General features: G+C 37.4%; 1 protein-coding gene across 10 annotated transcripts; it reads right to left on the bottom strand.

Moving 5' to 3' along the window:
* Positions 1 to 11,237: 11,237 nt before the first annotated feature.
* LOC125418827 (uncharacterized) lies at positions 11,238 to 23,234 on the bottom strand. 10 transcript variants are annotated; one of them, XM_060818611.1, is made up of 7 exons: positions 23,110 to 23,234; positions 22,683 to 22,929; positions 21,148 to 21,662; positions 19,634 to 19,783; positions 19,401 to 19,514; positions 12,791 to 13,347; positions 11,238 to 12,094 (listed from the first exon to the last, which is right to left on the bottom strand). In XM_060818611.1, exons 2-7 carry the CDS (start codon positions 22,748 to 22,750, stop codon positions 11,450 to 11,452), a joined length of 2,049 nt encoding a protein of 682 aa, XP_060674594.1. In that variant the 5' UTR covers positions 22,751 to 22,929; positions 23,110 to 23,234; the 3' UTR covers positions 11,238 to 11,449. The 10 variants fall into 10 exon arrangements, with proteins under 10 accessions (XP_060674594.1, XP_060674595.1, XP_060674593.1 ...); XM_060818612.1 differs by having other exon boundaries at positions 22,996 to 23,233; XM_060818610.1 differs by having other exon boundaries at positions 22,683 to 22,920; positions 22,996 to 23,233.
* Between the last annotated feature and the right edge of the window lie 1,916 nt (positions 23,235 to 25,150).

Genomic DNA, 25,150 nt, shown 5'->3' with positions numbered 1-25,150 from the left:
GGCGGACTTGATCCTGTTGGATCTGTCCGGACTTGATGTAATTTTGGGCATGGATTGGTTGGCAAGGAACCATGCATCTGTAGATTGTTTCAGCAAGGAAGTTACATTCAGGAGGCCAGGGTTGCCAGAAGTAGTATTCCGTGGAGGAGTTGGAAGGCCCTTACCGAGGTTGATATCTACCCTTACCGCCAAGAAGCTACTGAATAAAGGTTGCCAGGGGTATTTGGCTCATGTGATAGATACCCGAGTAAGTGGGGTCAGGTTGGAAGACATGCCCGTTGTGAGGGATTTCCCGGACGTGTTTCCTGAGGAGTTACCAGGATTGCCTCCGGAAAGGGAAGTTGACTTTCCCATTGAATTGATTCCAGGCACCGTGCCTATTTCTCTACCACCGTATCGGATGGCTCCAGCGGAGTTAAGGGAGCTAAAGGTCCAGTTGCAAGATTTGGTAGATAAGGGGTTTATTAGACCAAGTATATCGCCGTGGGGAGCCCCAGTTTTGTTTGTAAAGAAAAAGGATGGTAGTCTAAGGCTGTGTATAGACTACCGACAACTTAATAAGGTCACCATTCCTAATCGCTATCCGTTGCCAAGGATAGATGATCTATTCGACCAACTCCAAGGTGCCAAGGTGTTCTCCAAGATCGACTTGAGGTCGGGATACCATCAGTTAAGGATCCGAGAGTCGGACATTCCTAAGACTGCCTTTAGGACGAGGTACGGACATTATGAATTCCTAGTGATGTCGTTCGGACTCACCAATGCCCCAGCAGCTTTCATGGACTTGATGAATAGGGTGTTTCGTCCGTACTTGGATCATTTTGTCATTGTATTTATCGATGACATTCTGATCTATTCAAGGAGCCAAGAAGAGCACGTGAGGCATTTGAAGAGAGTGCTCCAAACTCTAAGGCAGCATCAGCTATATGCTAAATTCGACAAGTGTGAATTCTGGTTGAATCAAGTGGGTTTTCTCGGACATATCGTGTCGGCAGAAGGTATCTATGTGGACCCTGATAAGGTAAAGGCAGTGTTGAGTTGGGAGCGCCCTACCACTGTGAGGGAGGTACGAAGTTTTCTTGGATTAGCGGGTTACTACCGTCGTTTTATTGAAGGGTTTTCAAGGATTGCCGGGCCGCTTCATAGATTGACCCGAAAGAATGTTGAATTTAGTTGGACGGACAGGTGTGAACAGAGTTTTCAGGAGTTGAAGCAAAAGTTGACATCCGCACCTGTTTTAACTTTACCTGATGGGAATGAAGGTTTTGAAGTTTATTGTGATGCATCCCATCAAGGGTTGGGTTGCGTGCTAATGCAGAATCAAAGGGTGGTAGCGTATGCATCTCGGAAATTGAAGCAGCACGAACAGAATTACCCTACGCACGACTTAGAATTGGCGGCGGTAGTCTTTGCTCTAAAGAAGTGGAGGCACTACTTGTATGGGGCCACGTGCCAAATCTATACCGACCACAAGAGCCTCAAGTATATTTTCACTCATAAGGAGTTAAATATGAGGCAAAGGCGATGGATGGAGTTGTTAAAGGATTATGACTGTGTGATTGACTATCACCCGGGTAAGGCGAATGTAGTGGCAGATGCTTTGAGTAGGAAGGCTACTGGATCCCTTGCTCACATCCAAGTCATCCAACTACCTCTCATGGTGGAGTTGAAGAAGATGGGGGTGTTAATGCATATGCATCCTTCAGGAGTTCTCATGGCTAGCTTCCAGGTACGACCGGTGTTGGTGGATCGTATAGTAGAGACCCAAATGGAAGATCCTAAGTTGAGGACAATTAAGGGCAAGGTACAAGAAGGTCTTGATCCGGAATTTTCCATAAGGAGGGATGGAGCCCTCGTGTATAAAGGACGACTTTGCGTTCCGGATATCCCAGGACTCAAAAAGGAGATTTTGGAGGAGGCGCATAGCTCGATGTATGCGATGCATCCTGGGAGTACCAAGATGTATCGGACGCTTGTTAAGTATTATTGGTGGATTGGTATGAAGAGAGAAGTGGCAGACTTTGTATCAAAATGTTTGATTTGTCAACAAGTGAAAGCAGAAAGACAGAAGCCTTCGGGACTACTCCAACCTTTACCGATTCCCGTGTGGAAGTGGGAAGAACTCAACATGGACTTCGTATTCAAGCTTCCTTCCACACCTAGAAGGTATGACGGCATTTGGGTAATCATTGATCGTCTCACCAAGTCGGCACACTTCCTACCGGTACGAGAACGTTTTTCGCCCGAGAAGTTAGCCCAGTTGTTCGTGCAACGCATTGTAAGTCTTCATGGAGTACCGTTAGCCATCGTCTCCGATCGAGATCCGCGCTTTACTTCACGACTATGGCGGAAGTTGGCTGATGCACTAGGAGCAAGACTTAACTACAGCACCGCTTTTCACCCACAATCTGATGGACAAGCAGAGCGCACAATCCAGACATTAGAAGACATGCTAAGGTCTTGCATTATGCAATTTAGCGGTAGCTGGGATGAACAACTGCCACTGATAGAGTTTGTCTACAATAACAGTTATCAAGCGAGTACTGGAATGTCCCCGTATGAAGCTTTATATGGGAGGCAGTGTCGGACACCTTTGTGTTGGAGTGAGGTAGGAGAAGAGAGGCTCCTTGCAACAACTAATGCGGTCGGATCTGAGTATTTAAGGATGACCTTGGACAAGGTGAAGATCATTAGGGATCGATTGAAGGTTGCCCAAGATAGACAGAAGAGTTACGCCGATGTGCGTAGAAAGGATTTGGAATTCGAGGTAGGAGATTGGGTATTCCTAAAACTATCTCCATGGAAAGGAGTAGTACGTTTTGGACGACGAGGTAAGTTGGGTCCTCGTTATATTGGGCCTTACGAGGTTACGGAGAGGATTGGCCCGGTGGCGTATAGGTTGGTGTTACCGGAAGAGCTAGCTCGAGTACACAACGTGTTTCATGTGTCGATGCTACGGAAGTATATTGCAGACCCTTCGCACGTACTCGAGAGTCCGGATATAGAGATAAGGGAAGATCTTTCGTATGTGGAGCAGCCAGTACAGATTTTGGATCGCGAGGAACGCACGCTACGCAACAAGACTATTCCTCTAGTTAAGGTCTTATGGCGGAACCACTTGGTCGAGGAAGCAACGTGGGAACCCGAAGCACAGATGCGTGAGCAGTACCCGTATCTGTTCCAGTGACGTGCGGAAATTTCGAGGACGAAATTTTTGTAAGGGGGGAAGGCTGTAACACCCCGTCCCGATTCGCACCGGAATCCGTGCACGTTGACCGAGGTTGACCGTTGACCGTTGACCGAAGGGGTCAAAGTTGACTTTTTGACTCGGTGGGAATTTCGAGATGACTAGGGCACCGTGGCGAAGTGCATGACGCCCTGAGTTCGTAGACTAGTAGCACGTCGAAAACGGAGCTACGGTTTGAAAGTTATGGACGAAACAAGTTGCGGTCCAAACTGTCCAAGGGGTGCCGGAGTTGACTTTTTGTTTATGGGGAATTGAGCTTTGACTCATGCATGGTTGTGAAGTGCTCGTCGATACGAGTTCACAGACTAGCGGCACGCTCAAAACGGACATCCGGTTAAAAAGTTATGGACGTTTGAAGTTTACCGGATACCGTATTATTTTAATATTTTTTTTGGGTCGGTGAACAGTGAAATGCCACGTGTCAGTTTCTGATTGGTCCACGTGGCATGAACAGTGTCATGCAGGGGTTTTATTTGTTAAAACACTCGGGGAAGAGAGAGAAAGAGAGAGAAGAGAGAGAAAGAGAGAGAGGAGAGAGAAAGAGCCACCGCCGGCCACCGGATTTTGTCACTGTTCCGGCCGAGTTACTGTACACGCGCCGGACAGAAAGCTTGCCCACCTCATTTCCGGCAAAACCTCCAAATTTCACGGCGAACGGCCGCCGGACGCGCCCGGATCGGACGTCCGAAGTTTGGCGGCGATTTTTCCCCTCCACCGCCGGCCACCGCGAATCGGCACTATTCCGGCCTATAAACAGTACACGCGCCTGACAGCCTTGATCCTCTCCTCAAGTCCGGCCTACCCACCAAAAATCACGACCATCGGACCACCGACGCGCCGGGATCGGAGCGTTTTCCGGCGAGGGGTCGAAAATCTTCAAACGGTGATTTCTCCGCCGTCCGACCTCCATTTTGCTCACCGTCGGTCCCGTTGGATTGCTCTCCTCACGATCTACAAATCTGCAAAATTTCACAGCAAACGGCCACCGTCGGAAATTACTGTTCCGGCGACGGTTGCCGGTGACGTGGCGGCCGCCGGAAAGTACTGTTCCGGCGAGTACCCCGAAAATTCCGGCCAGCTCCAGTCCGCAGTGTTCGACCTCCTGAACCCAAATCCGACTTCCGTTTCCACCAATTCGCGACGGTTTGGGAGAATTGCGGAGCCGAAACCCGAAAAGCTTCCCGATAAAATTCCGACCCCGTCGGGTACGATCATCAGAAATTAAGACCGGATCTGTGATTAGCATCACTCGAGCTTCGATTCGGTATATCATTCGTAAATTTTAGTTATCGTTTGGTGTTCGCTCCTCGGGTACCCATTTGGGGATTACCCGAATAAAATATTAATATTTGTGGTTTTGGTACTGTGGATGTTTTAGGTGCACGTGCAAGTAGCGGAGTCGATCCTGCGGAGGATCTTGATTGAGATACGTGCACAAGGTGAGTGACCCACCTTCAAATTAATTTTGGGGAATTTAATTGATGAATATATTATGTGTGAATTAAATATTTGGAATTTAATTTCTATGTGCCAAATATTTATTGGATTTATTGTAGAATTATTTATGAATTTATTGGATTTAAGAAAATATGAATTCTACAATTTATGCCATGTGGAATTATTTTATGGTTTTGAGGATTTTGAAATTGGTGTGGTTTTAATGGTAAATTGGGCACGATTCGATTTTCAAATATTTCAAGGAAAATATTTGGTTATGTTGGTGATTTCAATTTTTATGAAATATGCCCATAAAATATTATGGGATTTGATTATGATATTTCGAGAAATTATTTATGCTTGGAAAAAATGTGGATATTTGAATTGATGGATTTGGGAGTTGGTGGATTTGAAAATCATGGAATTTATGGTATTAATTATAAGGAAATTGTGGAGAATTTCCCGGTTCAAGCAGATGGATTATGCCCGCTATGTTTATGAAAAATGTGAAATTTGTTTTATAATTTAAATTGTGGATTTTATAATTTTTAGATGCACCGTGCACGTACTGGTGTTCTGATTATGTGATATGGTATATGTGATATGGTTAGTGTGCACACGGTTGTGATTAGCGCGCAGGTGGGTGTGAGTAGCGCGCGGTTGATATTATGAGGGTGTCCTGTGCATGCCATCGGAGAGGGCGGCCACCCCCCATTGGCCGGGACACCAGGTTAGCAGCGGCGCAGTGGGACGCCACGCGACCGTATGCCGGTTTCTTTCTATAACCTCCTGTCTGGCGGTACCTTGGGACGCTGGGTACTGTTGGCGCCACTGGTATATAGTGGGTGCATCAAATGATTTTCAGAACTGTGTTTTAAAAATAAAATGTTTGGAAACTGAATTAGAATTAAAAATATAATTGTTACCGCTTCTGGTATTTAATTGATGTCTTGGTTTTCGGGAAATATGAATAAAGGGTTTTGTGAAAATGTTTTAAAAGGGGAACCTTTCCAACTGAGAGAATTGTAAGGGTTTTGAGAGACATTATTATTTCCAAATAATTCTTATTTATATACCTATTACCGTGGTATGATAGTGTAGAGTAGTAGGGTCGCTCACTGAGATGATTAGCATCTCACACTCTTAAATTCCGTTCCTCTAGGTACCAGGTTGTCGGTGTTCACTCGGAGCGGACTTGATCTTCCTCGCTGTATTTGTTCGCGCAGTACCTTGTTCTTCTTTTACTGCAGTTGTAATATTTCTTTCACTTTTGCTGTATTCTATATTTTGTAGTACTTCATAAAGCTCTGTATACTGTATGGGACACTTATGTATTTGTATTGCACTGGATTACTGTATTTTTATTTTGGAGTGCTGAAATTTGTGGAACCAGTTCGTCGTACTGTGGGAGGAATAAGGGAACAATTATAGAAGTGTGTTTTCAGTGCAGGAAATTTTGTGGTAAGTCCATCCCTTAGGGGAGGTTCTGCCGGATCTTCCACAGAAGGGTCCGGTAGGGTTTCCCTGGGATCAGGGCTTGTCTAGGGTTCCGGTGGGGAACTTTGGACGGGTCCTGACACTTCCTTAATTTGTTTTCCTTTTCTGTCAAATTTGAATGCAAAGCTAGACTCATTAAAATACATATATTTTAATCCTCTCATTCCCTTTTCTTTCTTTCTTTATCCTTTCATTCTCACTAATTTGGGCTATCATGAAGAGTCAGACTTTTCAAGCTACTCCAAATGCTTTCCGTTATTGATTTCAATCTCCACTATTAAAATCGCATTGATAAATGACGCTATAAATGCGTCGCACAAAATAAACAACGACATATCGCACAGCATCACCTAACGTTCTGCCACTAAAGCCATAAGACAATAAGCGACGCAGTATGAGAGTTGCCTATCTTTGAGTTTTTAGAGATGCCTATTGACTTTTAGTGACGCATTCTATCAATCCACTTATAGCGATGCATTATTTAGCGATGTTTCACCACAATGTTGCTAAAAATATATTAGTAACTGTTTCGTATAGCATCACTAAATATATTCGTCGCTAATGAATCTCCTATTTAGCAACGAATGTGTTAATGCGTCGCCTCTTTTTTTTTAATTTTAATTTTTTTTTAATTTTGTGAAAAGTGATTAAAATAGTAAAAATATAAAAATAATTAAAATACAAAAAAACTAAAACTAGCTTCATCCAAAATAATTAGAATATAAAAATTTAAAATAAATATTTTTTCATAACAAATTAATTATCAAATAAATTAAATATTATCTCATTGACATATTTTTACATAATTTGTAAACTATTGAATTTTTTCATAACAAATTTAATATTAATTAAACTTCAATGAATGCATATTCATTGAGATGGAAGTTAACATTCTCTTGTTGACGATATTACATCCTCATACTGCATATGGAAAAATTAAAACAATTATTATCACTTATGCAAAATAAATAAAATATTGATTATTGTTAAATTTGTAATTTAGTAAATGAAAATTTAAAGAATATTACCATTGTTCTTAAGATTTTGCGAGGCACATTTCTTCTAATTAAAAGTGGAAAATATAGAATGAAGCAGATCAAAAAAAAATTAAATGAATAATAATAAATGTCATAAATATTACTTAAAATATAAGTTAATAAATATACACACCAATTTATTTAGAAGATTTTGTTTATTCATATCCTCTTACAGTCATTACAAACATAGCTACTTTCACATTCATCCTCATTATCATTTTCATCGATACTTGGCAACTATATGACAAATGGATTGTGAGCCCTTAGTTGTTATTATTATTATTTTATTATCATTAAAAGTGTTCAGTAGTTAGGGTCACTCATTGAGATGATTAGCATCTCACGTTTTTAAGTTCCGTTCCCTTAGGTGCAAGTGGTGGTAGACGTTCTTACGGAGCGAACCAATTTTTCCGCTGCTGTTGTGTTTCGAGAAGTACTTCTGTACTCTTTCATTTCAGTGTATTATTTCTTTCATCCTTGTTGTATTTCTGTTGATTAGCACTTCTTAAAGCTCTGTATACTATTGGGACACTTATGTTTTATGTATGCACTGGACTGTTGTTATTTTTTAGAAGTGCTGAAATTTGTGAAACAATTTGTAGTTTGCGGGAGGAATAAGGGGATGAGTATAGAAGTGTGTTTTCAGTGCAGGTAATTTGTGGTAAGTCCATCCCTTAGGGGAGGTTCTGCCGGATTTTCCATTGGAGGGTCCGGTAGGGTTTCCCTGGGATCAGGGCTTGTCTAGGGTTCCGGGGAGAAATTCTGGATGGGTCCTGACAAAAGTAGGCTCCTAGGGAGAGAGAGAGAGAGAGCTCTCATGTTAGAGACAGTATGTAAGGCTAGGTGTTTAGGTGTTGTGAGTCTCATATGCTATTGGATGTGTGGGTCCCACTGAATATAGAAATGTTTTATTTTTTTATTTTTTAATGAATAAAGAAATAGGTCTTTTGGTGAGTATCATTGGTCTAGGTTTGAGAGAATTGTAGGCCATCAGTACTTATAGCTTTTGTAATCATGTAGGAATTTACAAATTGTCTAGTCCATCATCGGTCGATTGTCTTTATCGCTTTTTCCTGTTAACATTCGAACTCGTAACTCCTACCAACAGGTGTGATGGGTGAGCCGGTTTCCTACCACTGATCCATCCCCTTAGGTGTTAGAAATCTTTTATGTTGTATCTACGTCATAAATGTCATTAATATAATAAAGTTATTTATTTTTCTCCCAAGTCCCAACAACCAACTCTTTAAGAGATCTCATAAAATCATCCAAGATTTCTTGAAGCTTTTTCAGGTTTAGGCAATCATTAAGAGTCAACCATTTCAGACTACTCATCTTCCAAATGCTTTCCGTTATTGATTTCAATCTCGTACAACCATTTATGCCCAACTTTTCAAGAGATGAACTCATACAATCATCCAAGATTTCTTGAAGCTTTTCCAGGTTTAGGCAATCAGTGAGATGCAGATATTTTAGACATCTCATCTTCCAAATGCTTTCCGGTAGAGTTTTAATTTCTGTCCCGTCCAACTTTAATTCAGTTATATCCAGTGAAGTTGAAATATTTTATATATTTTCCAGATTTCTGCACTCATTGAAATATAAAGTTTGAAGACTCAATGGAAGATTTTCTATGCCATCTTTCAGATTCTTACAATGGCCCAAACTTAAATATTCAAGATTCAAAATACACCCCAAATGATGAGCTTCCAAATGCCAGGTTTGGGCTAGGGATAGTATATCTCATCTTTACTCCAAGGTAATTCCGCTAGTTGGCTCCCACGCATAACGAGTTCAACAAGATTTGTTGGATTAAACTTTGATGGCAAATATTTTAAAGTGTATAAATCTCACTGAAAATATCTTAGCTCATCCGAAATATATTCCATACTTTCAGAAGGAAGATGCATTTTATTGTAAGTTACGCATCCTAACTTCTTCCTCAATTCAAATTCAAATCCATCATGAGAATATCTAAGAAATCGTAGATGGTACATGCTTAAGAATGTTGTAGAACTCTCTTTAAAATCCTTTCGAAGTCAGATAGGTCCTGTAACATGCCTTCCATTGTACAGCTTTCTTAAAAACCAAACCAACATGATAGATTAACTATAAGGATATAAATATATAAAAGGAAATGTATTAACTAGTATATATACACAAATAAATGTATTAATTAATTTTCACTTACCGTATCTCTATCCAATTCATGGCAAACATCCTTAGCCTTCCATAGCCAACTACATTTTACAGGGTTCTTTGTTTTTATCATAAACAATTGCCTTGCCCATCTGTCTATTTCTATCTTCAATTATTAAGCACTTATCAATGAGATCACATATATTTTTGGTTGCACCACTGTGATTTATTTTGCTTTCTATAGATTTTCTATTTACTCTATCATCATGAAAGCATGCAATGTCAAAAAATACATCCTGGATGGGTATGCAGCTTTTTTTGTCTTTTTTCCCTGGTTGGTGAAAACTTATTCTCACACTTTTTCGTTTTTTGGGTTTGGTTCTATTTGTAACTCATCCAATGCACTTTTCCATTCTTCTACACTTTTGGAGTGAAATAAAGAAGCCAAGACTTCAAAACCTAATGGATTGCCATGTGCATAATTGGCCAAACTTTTTGATAAAGCTACGTATCCTTTAAGATCACGATTATTTTTAAAAGCATGTAAGCAGAGGAGCTTAAGAGCTTCAACATCATTTAACCTCTTAACCTCGTAAACTTTATCTGTCCTTGATTTAACCAACTGTGCATCCTTAGTTATGACAATGTTCTACTTCTAGCACCAAATGTGTACCATCTAGGTAACAATTCATTTGATTGGGACATTGTAACACCCCGTCTCAAATTATACCGGAATTTTTGCACGTTGATCGAGGTTGACCGTTGACCGTTGACCGAGTGGGTCAAAAATTTTTATTTTTTGTTTCGGGTGGAATTTCGCATTAAGCGAGGCACCATTGCAAGTACGTGTCATCCCGAGTTCATAGACTAGTAGCACGTCGAAGTCGGAGCTACAATTTGAAGGTTATGAGCAAAACAAGTTGAGGTCCAAACTGTCTAAGGAGTGCCGGAGTTGACTTTTTGTTCGTGTAAATTTGAGTTTTGACTCATACATAATTGTGAAGTACTCATCGATACGAGTTCATAGACTAACGGCACGTCCGATTTGACATGTGGTTTGAAACTTACGAATCTGTGAGATTTTTTGGAGACAGCGTTTACTATTCATGGATCTATATGTGTGTGAACAGTGATGCCAAGTGTTACAAAAAGTGGACCCACCCGTGAGTGCACAGTGGCACCCATGGGCGTTTTGACTGGTTGAGAAGGGGAGGGAGGAGAGAGAAAGAGGATAGAGAAAGAGAGAGAAAAAGGGGAAGGTTTTTAACTTATCTTTTAAGTTGAGAAAAAAATTTATAGATTATAGAAAAATTAAACTACTTATATAAAATTTCGATGGATGAAAAGAAAAATATAAGACTAAGTTGAGAAAACTCATGAATTGAAAGGTTTTTAACTTATCTTTACTTTTTGACTATTAAAGACTTGATACAAATATAAAAAAATAAAGAATTTAATTTTTTGATAAAATGAAATGAATAGTTGATTTGCTACTTTTCAAAAATAAAATATATGTATATATATATATAAATAATAAATTGTAGTTGATGTAGAATTAAAAAAAAAATCCATTTATAAATTTTCTAAAAGAATTATTCTCTCTTATTTATTAAATATTTGACCAAATTTAGAAGTGAAAAAATAGTGGTTGTAGGTTGTAGGTTGTAGCTGGCTCTAAATCCAACCACCAGCACAAAAGCATACCACAAACCCACCCTGGTCTAGGTTGTAGTTGGGCTTTCACGAACGTAAAAATAAATAAATAATCACCCCGTGTCACCGAATGCTTTGTCCAATTTTTGCCGCATGCCAAGTGTTTGTTTAATTTAATTCGTACTAGTGTTACAGCCTTGTGATTAAAGTTTCGCGACTAATCAAATAAAAAGAAAATAAATGAATTGAAACTATGTGATTAACACATAATTAATACTACTCGAATAATTAAAATTTAACCTAAATTCAAACCAACCAGTTTGTTAATAAAGGCAGTTCAGCTTCAGTGCTATAGCTATATCTGTACACATATTGTTAAACAGACTTCACTACTGATTCATGTTTACCCAAAAAAAAAAAAAAAAAAAAAAAAAAACCTTCAGTACTGACTCTTGCAAAACAACGGCCTCAGAAAATTCCAAGGAAGAGCCTTCTTGATGATGCTTAGAGAGTACTTCACGGTGCCCATAAACGCTACGTAGAGAGGGAATTGCAAGAGTGCAAACACGGTCACCGGAACAAAAGCCACGCCATAGACAATAGTGGTGGTCCACCGCTTCTTCATATGAACTATCAGAATTACAGTGGCCGAGAAAGCCAGCATGGTCACCGCCACTGCAAGGAACAGGAAGGTGAAGGCCACCGTAAGCTTTCGGGGGAGAGACTTGCGGAAATCTTGAAGCCTGAAGGAAGAGGTGAGGATGGAGATGAACATCACCACCGATGTGAGAGAGCTGACGAGGGACAGAACGTCCATGACCGTGAAAACCACAAAGAAAGGGTCGTGACGCAATATCGGAAGGCCCGTGGACTGATCGGAACCTCCCGGAACGGTATACGCCGCCGTGAAGGCTACGGTGGCGATGAGCACTGCGATTACTGAGCAGGATTCTGATGTCCGCTTTAGCCAGTTTTGTGCCTCTTTGAGAAGCTCTGCATGAGACTTTTCAAAAAACTCTTGGGCAGTTTGACCACCTCTGCTGTGGTTCATCGCGTAATGGGATGGAATTAATTTCTGTACGCGCTGCACGAACATTTCACAGTATAATTATATTAAGATTGGACCATGCGTGCTATGGGTACCAAATAATGTAACAATATATTAATAGTTTGCAAATTGATGGCAATTATGAAAGGAAAATCTATTATTTTATATTAAAAATTTAGTTAATAAATTTGATGTGTCTAGAATTATTGTTTTATGATTTAAGTTCTATACACATTAATTTAGAGAAAAAAAAATTCTTTCTATATAATAAATCTAAACAATATTCACCAACATAGAAAAGAAGTAGAGTATATTTGATTATACACAAAAGTTTTTAAAGTAGAAAATAATAAAAAATAATAATGTTAGCCGTAAAATAAAATTCTCTTTTATTAGTTCATGACCAGCATATATACATTTACAAACAAATGTGATGTATTTGAGAAATCATGACAAAATTCGTGGTACACAATTTATGATAAAAAAAAAAAGGTAAATAAAATAGAATAAAACAATTTCTGAAAAAGTTACATAAATTGTATGTATATAATTAATTAAATTTTATCAAAGTTATCTATAAAAATGCATAATTAGACTTAATTAACATTAAAGTAATATATAGAACAATGTAAGGATAACTATTATTGCTCTTTTTAGTTTAAACTATAAACGTCAAATATACTATAGTATTGCGAGTGAAATGTAATTAGCCATAAATTAATATAAATATACCTCAAACCATTTCAATTCATCTTGCAATTGAAGAGCAGGGTTAGGCAAAGTTCCAGCAGAACGATGGGTCATATCAGAAACATGGTGCAATAAGGTATAGCCATTGTTGTCAATTCTACGAACCAGCCTTGTCATCGGAATCTTCATCTTCTTAACACATTTAAAAATATCTCTTTGACGGTACCTAATCGCGACATGCATAATGCTGAGTCCTTGGTCACTAACATGCTCTACTGCCTGAGGATACTCTTCTAGTATCCTATTGACGATCTCAACTATACCTGTGCTAGTTGCTATAAGCAATGGTGTTGAACTTGTAGGAATTAATGGTGGAGGATTATTATTATCATCTTTTTCCTCTTTATCTTCTTTCTTTCCCGATACAACTGCTTTCTTCGATCCATTTTCTTTTGTTACTCCCAAAGAAATGGTTCTTTTATCTGGTTTTATATCGGTTTTCTTCCATGATTCGTCTTTCTTTATGAGCAGCTTTGCAAGTTTCCAAGATGATTCGTGCTTCTTTTTCTCATTTTGAATGTTGCCTATCATTGGCCATCCTATTCAAGGTGATAGCAATTTGTTAACAAAGATTTAATTAATAGTTAAATAAAAATGCACTTTACCTTTCCAATTAAGGGCTGTTTATTAAGGCCTTTTAAGAAGTAGTTTATAATTAGTTAACACATAATGTATTCAAAATTAATTAAAACTAATATCAACTTCTAAATTCCAAATAAAATGATTATACCAAATGGATAAATTTTGCTATTTCTTTATTAGCTTTTAACCACATTAAAGAAAATTAATAAGTTAAATATGAATTAATAACATACAAAACTTTATCTTTATAGAAAAAAAAAAATTAATCCTATTAGGACTCAGCAAATAATAAATAAATTTTTAAATATCAGTTTTTGATATAATTTGAATGTTAAAAAGGAAAGTTATAATAGTTTTATCATCAACACTACCTAATAACTACCTAATAATGTAAGCATATACATGTAGATGAAAATAAAGAGAAGTCAGCACATATACCAGCAGGTAGGAACGTCCACAAGCCAGAGTACTGTTGGAGACAGAGGACTAAAGGAGAAACCAAGAAAATTGATTTTTATTAATATAAAACAATTGGTACACTCTCACGTATAAAGAGAGCAACACACTCACTCACACAAATGAGCAACACACACTAACACACTCACACTCACTTGATTTTTGACTTACACTAGGACACAAAACACCTTTTCACACTCTTCTCACTCAAAGGACTCACACTCACACTCACACATAAGCACTCTCTCTTTTTTCTATTGCTTTTGGACATGACATCTAACTCATACATCATCACCTATTTATAGAAGAGAAAGTAGGTTGTAGATACTTCTAGAAATATTTAATTATAGATATTTTTCTCACCACTTCCAAGGCACTAGTTGTTCTCCATTTTTAAAGAGAAAACAAGATAACTATAGATTCTTCTAGGGAGCTAAGTCGGAAGAGAAAACAAGATAACTCTAGATTCTTCTAGGGAGCTAAGTCGGCATTGATATTTATCAATACTCCCCCTCAATGTCGACTCTCTTGATTGATTCTCTATTCACCATGTTGAGCATTTCTCTTAACTTTGTAAGCTTGGTAATATTGAGTGCTTTAGTGAATAAGTCTGCCGCTTGATCTTCTGTTTTAACGTGTTGCATTTTAATTTCTTCTAGCAGTACTTTTTCTCTGATAAAATGATAATGTATCTCCACATGTTTTGTCCTTGCATGAAACACCGGATTCTCCGCCAATTGTATTGCTGATTGGTTATCACAATGGAGAGAAACTGCATAGTCAACTTGTTGATGTAAATCTTTAAGTAGTTGTCTTAACCACATACCTTCTTGGCCTGCCATAGCAGCTGCTCTATATTCTGCTTCTGTAGTTGACAGAGACACAGTTGGTTGTCTTTTACTGCACCAAGATACTGCTCCTGAACCAAGGCTGAATATATATCCAGTAGTCGATCGTCGTGTATCATGATCTCCAGCATAGTCGGCATCACAGTAACCAACCAACTTGCATTCCTCTCCTCTTTTATATAGAAGCCCCAAGTTTATAGTGCCTTTAACGTACGTTAATATTCGTCGGACTGCTTCCAAGTGAGGTTTCTTTGGACTTTGCATATACCGACTTACAACTCCAACTGCAAATGAAATATCTGGCCGCGTCAGTGTTAAATAGATAAGACTTCCTACCAATTGTTGGTACATAGTAGCATCCTCCAAGTCTTTTCCTTCATATGCAGATAGCTTAGCATTCACCTCCATTGGAGTTGATATTGGCTTGCAGTCCAACATTCCAAATTTTTGTAATAGATTCTTTGCATACTTTTGTTGACCAAGAAATAAACCTTTCTCTGTTCGGTCAACTTCGAGTCCAAGGAAGTGCTTGAGCTCCCCAAGTTCCTTCATCTGGAAGCGAACTGATAAATTTCTCTTTGTTTGAGAGATTTCATCTTCATGATCTCCTGTGATAATTAAATCATCTACATATACTAGCACTACTGCTAGTTTTGTTCCTTCAGTCTTCACAAATAAACTAGAATCTGCAGAAGATACTATATATCCACTTTGAAGAAGGAACTCTGCAATCTTACCGTACCATGCCCGCGGAGCTTGTTTTAGACCATAAAGTGCCTTCCTTAGCTTGCACACGTACTCTGGATTAGTTTTGCTTTCAAAACCCTTTGGCTGTATCATATAAATTTCTCTGTCTAGATCTCCATTCAAGAAGGCATTCTTCACGTCCATCTGCCACAGCTTCCAGTCTTTACTTGCTGCAAGTGCTAGTAGAACACGTACAGTAGTGATCTTTGCTACTGGACTGAACGTCTCATCGTAGTCTAGTCCATATTGCTGTGAGAATCCTCGTGCGACTAAACGAGCTTTATATCTTTCAATTGATCCATCATGATGAGTTTTTATCTTGTAAACCCATTTACAGGATATGGGTTTTACAGTTTTAGGTTTAGGCACCAAATCCCAAGTTTGATTTTGATTTAATGCAGAAATTTCTTCTTCCATAGCCTTTCTCCATTCATGATATTTAGATGCTTCTTCATATGATGTAGGTTCTTTTATATCCTCCATTTCTGTTATTACTACATTAGCGTACCTGGGATTTGGTCTTCGTTGTCTGCTAGATCTTCTTGGTTGTGGAGTTCTCTCTTCGTCATTTTGTTGAAGATTCGACCCGATGTTCTCTGGTATTCCTTGATGTACACCAGACCGCCAGGGACTTTGAGATGATATCGTAGGCTCGTCTGCTACAGTCGGCTCGTCTTCTCCTTCATTTGTTGGCTGGCATGCTTCATATTTTTGCTCCCCCATATTTTGTTGCAGCTTGACCTCAATCTCCTTTGAATTTGGCAACTCTGTATTTTGAGGTGCCCACCAAGAAGATGCTTCATCGAACACCACATTTCGTGAAGTATAACATCGCCCAGTATTAGGGTCACAACATCTCCACCCTTTTCTTTGGCTATCATATCCGACAAAAATGCATCTTATTGCCTTCTTATCAAACTTCATGCGTAAGTGAGAAGGCACAAACACATAGCAAACACAGCCAAAGATTCGAAAGTGGCTTACTGTGGGTTTTATGTTCCACAGTTTTTCAAAGGGTGAGAGGAATTCTAACTTTGCTTGAGGGAGCCTATTAATCACATGAGCTGCTGTATTCATGCACTCAGCCCAAAATCTTCCTGGAACATTTTTTGCATGTAGCATGCTCCGACATGTTTCTGCAAGATGTCGGTTCTTTCTTTCCGCAATACCATTTTGTTGCGGAGTATTTGGACACGTCAATTGATGTCGTATTTTGTATTCTCTTAAATATTGTATAAATTCTCTTGAGGTATATTCTCCCCCATTATCTGTGCGTAGGCATTGTATCCTTTTGCCTAATTCTTTTTCTACCTTTTCCTTAAATTGCTTAAATTTTGAAAAGGTCTCAGATTTTTCTTTCATAAAGAAAACCCAGACGTACCTTGAAAAATCGTCAATGAATGTCACCATATAATGCATGCCTCCAACTGATGACTGCTTGATACGCCCGAAGATATCAGAGTGAATGAGTTGCAGAGGCTCTTTTGCTTGGAACTTTGAATCTTCAAATGGTAGTTGATGTGCTTTGCCGTATTGACACCCTGCACAGATTGTGTCGACACCGACATCGAGTTGGGGAAGACCCTTGAGCATTGACTTTTTCATCATCACTTTCAACTTTTTGTAGCTGACATGTCCTAACCGTGCGTGCCAAAGGTCTGATGTCTCGTTCCTTCTTGTCTTGTTTACGTAGGCAGACTCTGCTGACATCACATAGATAGATTCCAATCGCCGCCCCTTCATTGTTGGTGTACCAGAGATTTTAAGGTCTCGATACACCTTAACATCCTCAGGTCCAAACAATACATAATTTCCTGAAGATGTTAGTTGAGCTACTGACAGCAAATTCTTCTTCATTCCTGGCACATGATAGACATCTTGCAGTTGAACTTGATGGCAACTAAAACGAGGCATGATTGCTGCCTTACCAACGTGAGCTATCGGCAATCTTGAGTCATTTGCCGTCACCACCATACGCCCTCCTTTATACTCTGTCATGCTTTGCAGCTTCTCTTTATCTCCCGTCATATGATTTGAACTTCCAGAGTCTATAATCCAATCATTTTTATAATCAATGCGTCTAGGGATAACCACTGCGAGTGCCGTTTCCCTTTCTTGCATTGAACTTGAGCCATCCATGAGCTCAGCAGTAGCTAAAGATGCTTCAACATCCCATTCATCTTCACTTATATTATTTTGAGGCTCTGGGATAACTATATTACTTTCTGTAAATTTCTTCCTTAGTCTACAGTTTTTAATATAATGTCCTTTTCTTCCACAGTTGAAGCATCTTCCATCATCTCTTTTATTTTCAAAAAATCGTCCATTATTTCTTTTATTTTCTAAAAATTGTTGTCTATTTTTATTATTCCTTTGTTCTCCTCTAAAATCTTCTCCATGTTGATTTACCTTATTAAATTTTTGTTGTTTGGGTCGACCTTTTCTTCTGCCGCTAAAGAGCGCTTCTTCATCGCTCTTTAGTGAGACCCCAGCCATTTGTTTGATCATATTTTCTTGATCAATAAGTAAATTTTCTAATTCAATCAATGAAGGTTGGACTGGCCAACCTTGAATGGCTGAAATAAATCCTTTAAATTCGGGTCTCAACCCATGTAAAATTATTCTCCTCATTCTAGATTCTGTAATAGGAGAACTAGGATCTAACTCAGTAATTTCGCGACTAAGAGATTTTACCTTGTTGAAATATTTCTGGATTGTCATGTCGTGCTGTGTTGTTGACAGCAATTCACTCTCGAGAAGCTGCAACCTTGTGTCGTTCTTCCTTGAGAAGAGTCTTGCAAACGTGTCCCAGGCCTCTTTTGGAACTTCAATGTCCCGTATGTACTCCAACATCTCTTCTTCAACTGTAGATTTAAGGGCAAACATTGCCTTACCAGCTTTAATATTCCACTTCTTCAAAGCCTCAGCATCCTGTGGTTGCTCGACTTCACTGCCAGCTATGATCTCCCAGAGATCTTGGCCCTTCAAATATGACTTCATGCACGTTGACCACGTGCCGTAATTCTGACTGTTGAGCTTCTTAATACCTCCACCAACTTGAAGGTCTCCCATTATGGTTGCTGGAAATTCCCGCAGCACTACGTAAACTTAGTCTTGACTGCGTGATCACGAACAAGAAGCTCCCACAAAGTTGAACTTGGACCAACCAAGCTCTGATACCAAAAATGTTGGAGACAGAGGACTAAAGGAGAAACCAAGAAAATTGATTTTTATTAATATAAAACAATTGGTACACTCTCACGTATAAAGAGAGCAACACACTCACTCACACAAATGAGCAACACACACTAACACACTCACACTCACTTGATTTTTGACTTACACTAGGACACAAAACACCTTTTCACACTCTTCTCACTCAAAGGACTCACACTCACACTCACACTCACACATAAGCACTCTCTCTTTTTTCTATTGCTTTTGGACATGACATCTAACTCATACATCATCACCTATTTATAGAAGAGAAAGTAGGTTGTAGATACTTCTAGAAATATTTAATTATAGATATTTTTCTCACCACTTCCAAGGCACTAGTTGTTCTCCATTTTTAAAGAGAAAACAAGATAACTATAGATTCTTCTAGGGAGCTAAGTCGGAAGAGAAAACAAGATAACTCTAGATTCTTCTAGGGAGCTAAGTCGGCATTGATATTTATCAAGTACATCCTTATGATTGCTGTAGTTATGGGCAACACGATCAGTTAGCTAGTTACAATATGTCTGTTGATATGTAAAATAATTTTGATGTATAGAAGCCTACAGTTTCACCTTAAAAATAAAACAAAAAAATTAAAAAAATGATTTGAAAAAAAAAGAATTGTCCGAGGAAGAGGATAGGAAAAAAAAAATTAAATTAAAAAAGGGAAAAGACTTAAAGAGAGAGGAATAAAAGTAATAACCAATCGCGTGTGGCTATACATGCTTTCCATGAATTACCTCTATTGATCCTTAAAAAGCAAGAGCAAGATTGACGGAGGTGATTTCTACCCCATCCACTCTCCAAATCATCACATTCACATTTGTCATCATCGTGTTCATTGCTTTGAAGACCTGTTATATATAAATATCAAAATATGAAAAATTGTACATTAATTATTATTATTTTAAAATATCCAATGAGTAACTAAAAAATTTAGAAAAAGGGGTATTATTATAATTTTTGAACTCACAAAAATAGATAAATGATGCAAATTTGCCCATGGGGTATCCACTCTTGAAAACCGATGGCATGTATGCCAATAGCTGAAGACATGTCATGCCTTTATTATCCATAAGATCTCCTAGTCCTTCATCATTTCTAAATAACCACAATGCTGTCTCTGTTTTCAAAACCAATGAATTATTCATTATTAATTCAACATATATTACAGTACATACATATTGCTTTCCAAACATTAACACACACACACACACACATACATATATATATAATTGGAAGAGAAGATCCCTACCATAATAGTTATCATTTTGGGTAAGATCAGTTTTATAAAAATTCCAAAAAAACTTTGTTATCAGTATAGAAATTAAAAAGCTTTTCGCTTATCTGGACTTTGATAGAGAAAGCAGGGAAATAGACACAAGACCTAGTTAAAAGTTGGAGTTTTGAAGGCCTAGCTGATTCTGAATGGCATTGCGTATGCATATCTTTCACTATGTGTAAGCAGGAAAAGTGATATTAGTGGAAATGAGTGGAATCTTGACCTCCGGCTTTGGTAGGAAGTTGGATGCTTTTAATTCGTGCAACACAATTGTGTATGTTAAAGCCTTACCAAGTACTGTAAAACTTCTTTATAATAATATCCTGTATTAGAATAACTTCCATCCAGTGTTCAAAATTCAACCAATTACAAATAAGAATAAATTCTATATTATAATAAGTCATGGTTTTTTTTTTTTTTTTTTTTTTTAATATCCGGTTTATATTTTGTAAAAAATATATGATACATTATATTAAAGGTTTAAAATAGTATAAAATATTAAAATTGTTTAGGACGATGATTTATTCTTTAAAATTATTACAACATCTATAAATTTTGGGATATCTAAGAACTCACCGATATAGACATCTTTTTGTTGAAGCCAAAATATTTTTAACTATAACTTCACTAAGTTATAACATTTTTATAATTATAAAATTAGTTTGATTCTAACCTTTTTATAACTATAAAATTAGTTTGATTCTAATAATGTGATTATGAAAAAGGTTTTACTGTAATATTTAGTTATGCAAACATAGCTAGAGAGGTTGGTTCAACGGTTTGTCCTTCACACTCATAGGAGATGCTGGCTTCTGAGTCAAGGAAATTCTGGGACTATGTCTAGCACACATCATGGAGTTCAAGAGATTGCTCTAGAAAACAAACAAGAAAAGGCAAAGAAAGGAACACAAGTTAGGAAGATCACGTAGTTAATTAGCATATCATTCATCTATATATATATATATAGATATATATATATATATTTTTTTTTAGAAGATTGAAATTAAAAGAAGCATATCGCTCAGAACGGAGTAGTATCGTTGTGGCAGAGGATTAAAAAGTTTTATGATTATTCCTATTTACTTTTGGACCAACACACAAGAAAAAGAAAAAAAAAAAAAAAAAAAAAAAAGAAAAAGAAAGAAACACTTTTTTTCAGTTTGAATTTAAAAGCTAGTTTGAGAGAGAGAGAGAGAGAGAGAGACCGAAGTGTTGGCCGTGGATGGCACTATGAAGAATGGAGGTCTCGTCATCTCTGATGCGCTGGATCTCCATATCGCATTGGCGGCTTCGGACTTCGAAAGCCAAATACTTGACCATTTCTGTCATACCAAATGCAGCAGCTCTAAACATTGGAGTTTCTCCTAAAGCATTTCTAGCCTCAAGCTGCTCTGGAGAGCAGCGCATCAACACTTGAGCTGTTTCAATATTTCCAATAGCGCCAGCCTCATGAAGAGGTGTGTTTTTCTTATCATCGGCTTTAGCAATTGGCGGGTTTGGCACAATCTGAATCAATTCTTCAAGCGGGCTCTTAGTTCCACTGTAAACAGCTATATGAAATGCGGTATCATTAGTGACTGTGAGAGGGTGAGACACTGCTTCTCTGTTTTCTTCATAGAACCTCTTCATTCTTTCCCAATCTCCTTCTAAGGCTGCTTGGTATGGCTCTGTGAATAGTCCTGGAGAGCTTCCCATCTCCAATCTCTCCACCCCTAGGTCTCTGGCTATCACGGAAAATTGATGACTTTGTTATATAAAGGAAGGATTCTACTTTAAATTGTATTCTCATTTCCAAAGCATATATAAACATCAATGCACAGATAAAGAGAATAAAGTGTTATAGAAAAACGAGGCAAGAATTTGATGCTTTATCTTGTGCACTGCTTTATAATATCAGTTTAATTGTTATATTTTGTTGGTAATTTAGTGAGACTTGGTTAAATATGCTTCTTCTCATCAATTCTGGTTTAGATTAGTTAATTGCAAGAACCTTTATTTCAACTCGCATATATTCCTACAGATTGATGATTATTATTAAATACAAGTACAGAGAGATTGGTGATGAGAATATGAGGCAAATCACATCTGCTTTATAATTTGCCAAATGCATAAAGTAGCTAGAGAGGCCAACTATATACTTTTTTATCCTATAATGTCGAAACAAATCAGAAGCGACCAAAATATTGTCCACCAATAGTTGCTATACTGCTTTCATGGCGCTGAAAAAGGTGGATATATGCGTTTGGAATCTTTTTATTATGGGAAAAAAAACTTAGATGCTATATTCTATTACATGAAAAAAGAAATCTCTTTGTTAAACCTCAATCAGTACTCAACATGTGGAAAACACTGACAAAAATCTTTTGCCTCCTGAACAAGTATCAGGAATTGAACTTATGACCCGTTGCTTTGGTACTATGTTAAACTACAATTAGTTACCATTCTCAAAAACTCATATTTATGAGAGATGAACAAGAATTGGGTTATATAATTTAACAATCGTAAAGCATCTATATTTTTTGTTTTCTTTGAGAAATTTTATTTTGCTTTCCCAGGAGGTGGTCAACCATCCTGGACTACTCCCATATAAATAAGCTTAACTTCAAAGTCTTTCAAATCTGAAGCCAACCAATTTTAAAAAGCCTCAATATTATGAAAATGATTTTCATTACATTTTAACCGTTCCTATACCACATCTAGACGAGATGAGATTGGACACCAGGTTTAGTTTGTCAATTACCTTTGTAGGGGATGAATTATGATATTTAATTTGTTCATTTTGAGCCTAGTTAAATATGTATGAAACATCGGAACCCAACAAGGGATCAGAGTAAAGTACGTAGAAAGAAACAAATAAAGAAGCGTGTTGACACTAATTTGGGGCACTATCTTTCTGCCTTCTCGAAATCCAACTTCAATCCAGAGCACCTGCAAAAAAGCCCTTACTCAAGACACTGGAGGTGTGACGGATATGGCCCCTCCAATGCCTAAGTTAGAGTTGGGAAAAGGATTAAGTATTTAGCACAAATTTAGTGAATAGAACTGTGTCTTACCAGCCTTGCTAGCTGCTTGACCTCTTATATATAACGTGGGAGAACCTTTTTCTCTAAATTAGATTTAGGAAGAGGATTTAGCAGAGAGATTAAGTGAATAGAGTTGTGTCTTACCCCCTTTGGTAGCTGCTTGACCTCTTCTTATACACCATGAGATGAGCTTTCTCTCCAAGCCATTAACTACTCTCCCGTACCGTTTTACTATTCTTCTATCCGGTATTTCCTTCCTACAACTACCGCTTCAATTGCTTCTTACTTCACATAGAAGTTTTCTACAACTACTCCATTAAATGCGAGGGTCTCATTACTTGGTCCATAAGCAATCCGTTCACCAACCTCTCCCTTGTTCTTTTCTTTTTTTAATGCGTAATTAAAGGGTTATGGGGCTTTGATTTGGACCTGTGAGCTTTGGGACTATAATTATTTTTAGGATTGTTCTTTTTACACACCTACTTTTGCTTCTCTCACTGCATGTTATGTGTATATATATATATATATATCTGAACATATATTTATATTGTCATGTTGATATGTAGTGAAAATTTAATATTATTCAATTGATATATATATATATATAATTTAATATTATTTAATTGAACAGTTAATAAAGAAGCATATTTGAAGAAATTTACTTACAATATATAATGGGGGAAGTGACAATGATAGTGAAAAGAACTACCTTTATTTTTTAACATTCACCTCCAGCTTCTTTAGGAACGCACAGTATATATAGTGGGCCTTTAGAGCTAAGAAGCTTATAAATGCGTAATCTACCCAAAAAAAAAAAAAAAAAGCAAAATAGAAAAACTTAAAAATGTGTAAGCGAACCTTTTTTTTCAAACATTGGTGGAAGAAAAGTGAATAGATCATTTAAATTATGATTTTCTTCTTATAAATATTTAAATTATGATTTGAATAATAATAATTAAAAAAAAAAAAACCACGTAGATGGGTATATTAATTATGAAAATCATCCTCTCTTGGAATTGTACCCATCAATCTATATATCCAAGTCGTCCTTATTTGCAACAACAAGACCTTCTGAAATACTTTAATGACTCGGCCCCAGTGAACAACGATAAAGTTGTTTTTGTATTCCACATCCATATTGCACATGGAAAATAATTATTGCTGATTAAATGTAAAATGACAATTTTGTCCGTCAAGCCACATGATGGCCCGATGCCAAGAGGGCGGAGATTCCCCATTAAAGCCGAGTATAAATCATTAGACCCAAATACCATTTTAGTATGCATTCATTCTAAATTACGGTACTCATGCATTTAGTTGGGTTAAAAAGGGGACTCTTATCTTTTTCCATTCTTTTTGGTTATGGGTTTTTCCAATTTTTTTTTTTTTAAAGGAGCAGAGAAAATCAAAAGAGCTAATTATGTTGGTTAGGGCACTAGGGGTTGGAATGTTTAGATGAAATAGGGATATTTAGTGTTTTTCATATTGGCAAATAAGAGAAAGTAAGGTGTTGTACCTATTGGGGAAGGGTTGATTTGGTTGATTGGTTGGCTGTTAGGTGGTTGGAAAGTTTGTGTTGTATCATGTCAGAAAGACATAAAGTATAATTGGTGTTAATATTTTTGATAGAAAACAGGAGGAAAAGTGAAAGTTGGGTCCTGGTTTTGTGTGGAAAAGTAAGAGGGAGTCTAGAACGTACCATATAAGACCGTTTGTTTTATGTGGTTTAAGGCTCCAAAAAAGGTGTTTGAAAAAACGTTGGGAAAACATGGATTTTGTGGCCTCACCAATTTGACCAAGGTGGTGGTTCGGGCATTGACTCCTGCTTGTCCTTTTGTGTTTGTGATAGAATTCAATGCTTCTGATATTTCTTTAATAACAACTTGTCTTCCTTTCTTATATATATGCACCGCTCTCTCCCTATTTCTATATGTACTATTGGTCCTTCAAATACGTGTACAATAAATTTAGTCATATGTTTTTATTTCTTTTCTTTTTTTTTTCCAAGAAAAAAACTTTAACATATAAATGATATTTAAATTTGATATAAATAAACTACCTAGAAATCATCAATTATTGGATTACATATATAATTTTTAAGTAAAAAGTTTTTAAAAACAAACAAACTCTTTTCTCAGCCATAAAAAAAGACAAACTGAAAGACTTTTGAAGCAACAACTCGCAC

This window comes from Ziziphus jujuba, chromosome 6 (assembly GCF_031755915.1).
Source record: "Ziziphus jujuba cultivar Dongzao chromosome 6, ASM3175591v1".
Taxonomy (NCBI): Eukaryota; Viridiplantae; Streptophyta; class Magnoliopsida; order Rosales; family Rhamnaceae; genus Ziziphus; species Ziziphus jujuba.
This window is presented reverse-complemented; position numbering and strand designations above follow the sequence as displayed.

What these genes read in the sequence shown, in the direction of transcription:
- LOC125418827 (XM_060818611.1), bottom strand. Translation starts at nt 22,750, where the DNA reads ATGTTTCATACATATTTAACTAGGCTCAAAATGAACAAATTAAATATC. An exon ending in ATAATTCATCCCCTACAAAG is followed by an intron (nt 21,663 to 22,682) that starts GTAATTGACAAA and finishes CGTGATAGCCAG; the next exon opens with AGACCTAGGGGTGGAGAGAT. An exon ending in ATGAATTGAAATGGTTTGAG is followed by an intron (nt 12,095 to 12,790) that starts GTATATTTATAT and finishes ATGTTCGTGCAG; the next exon opens with CGCGTACAGAAATTAATTCC.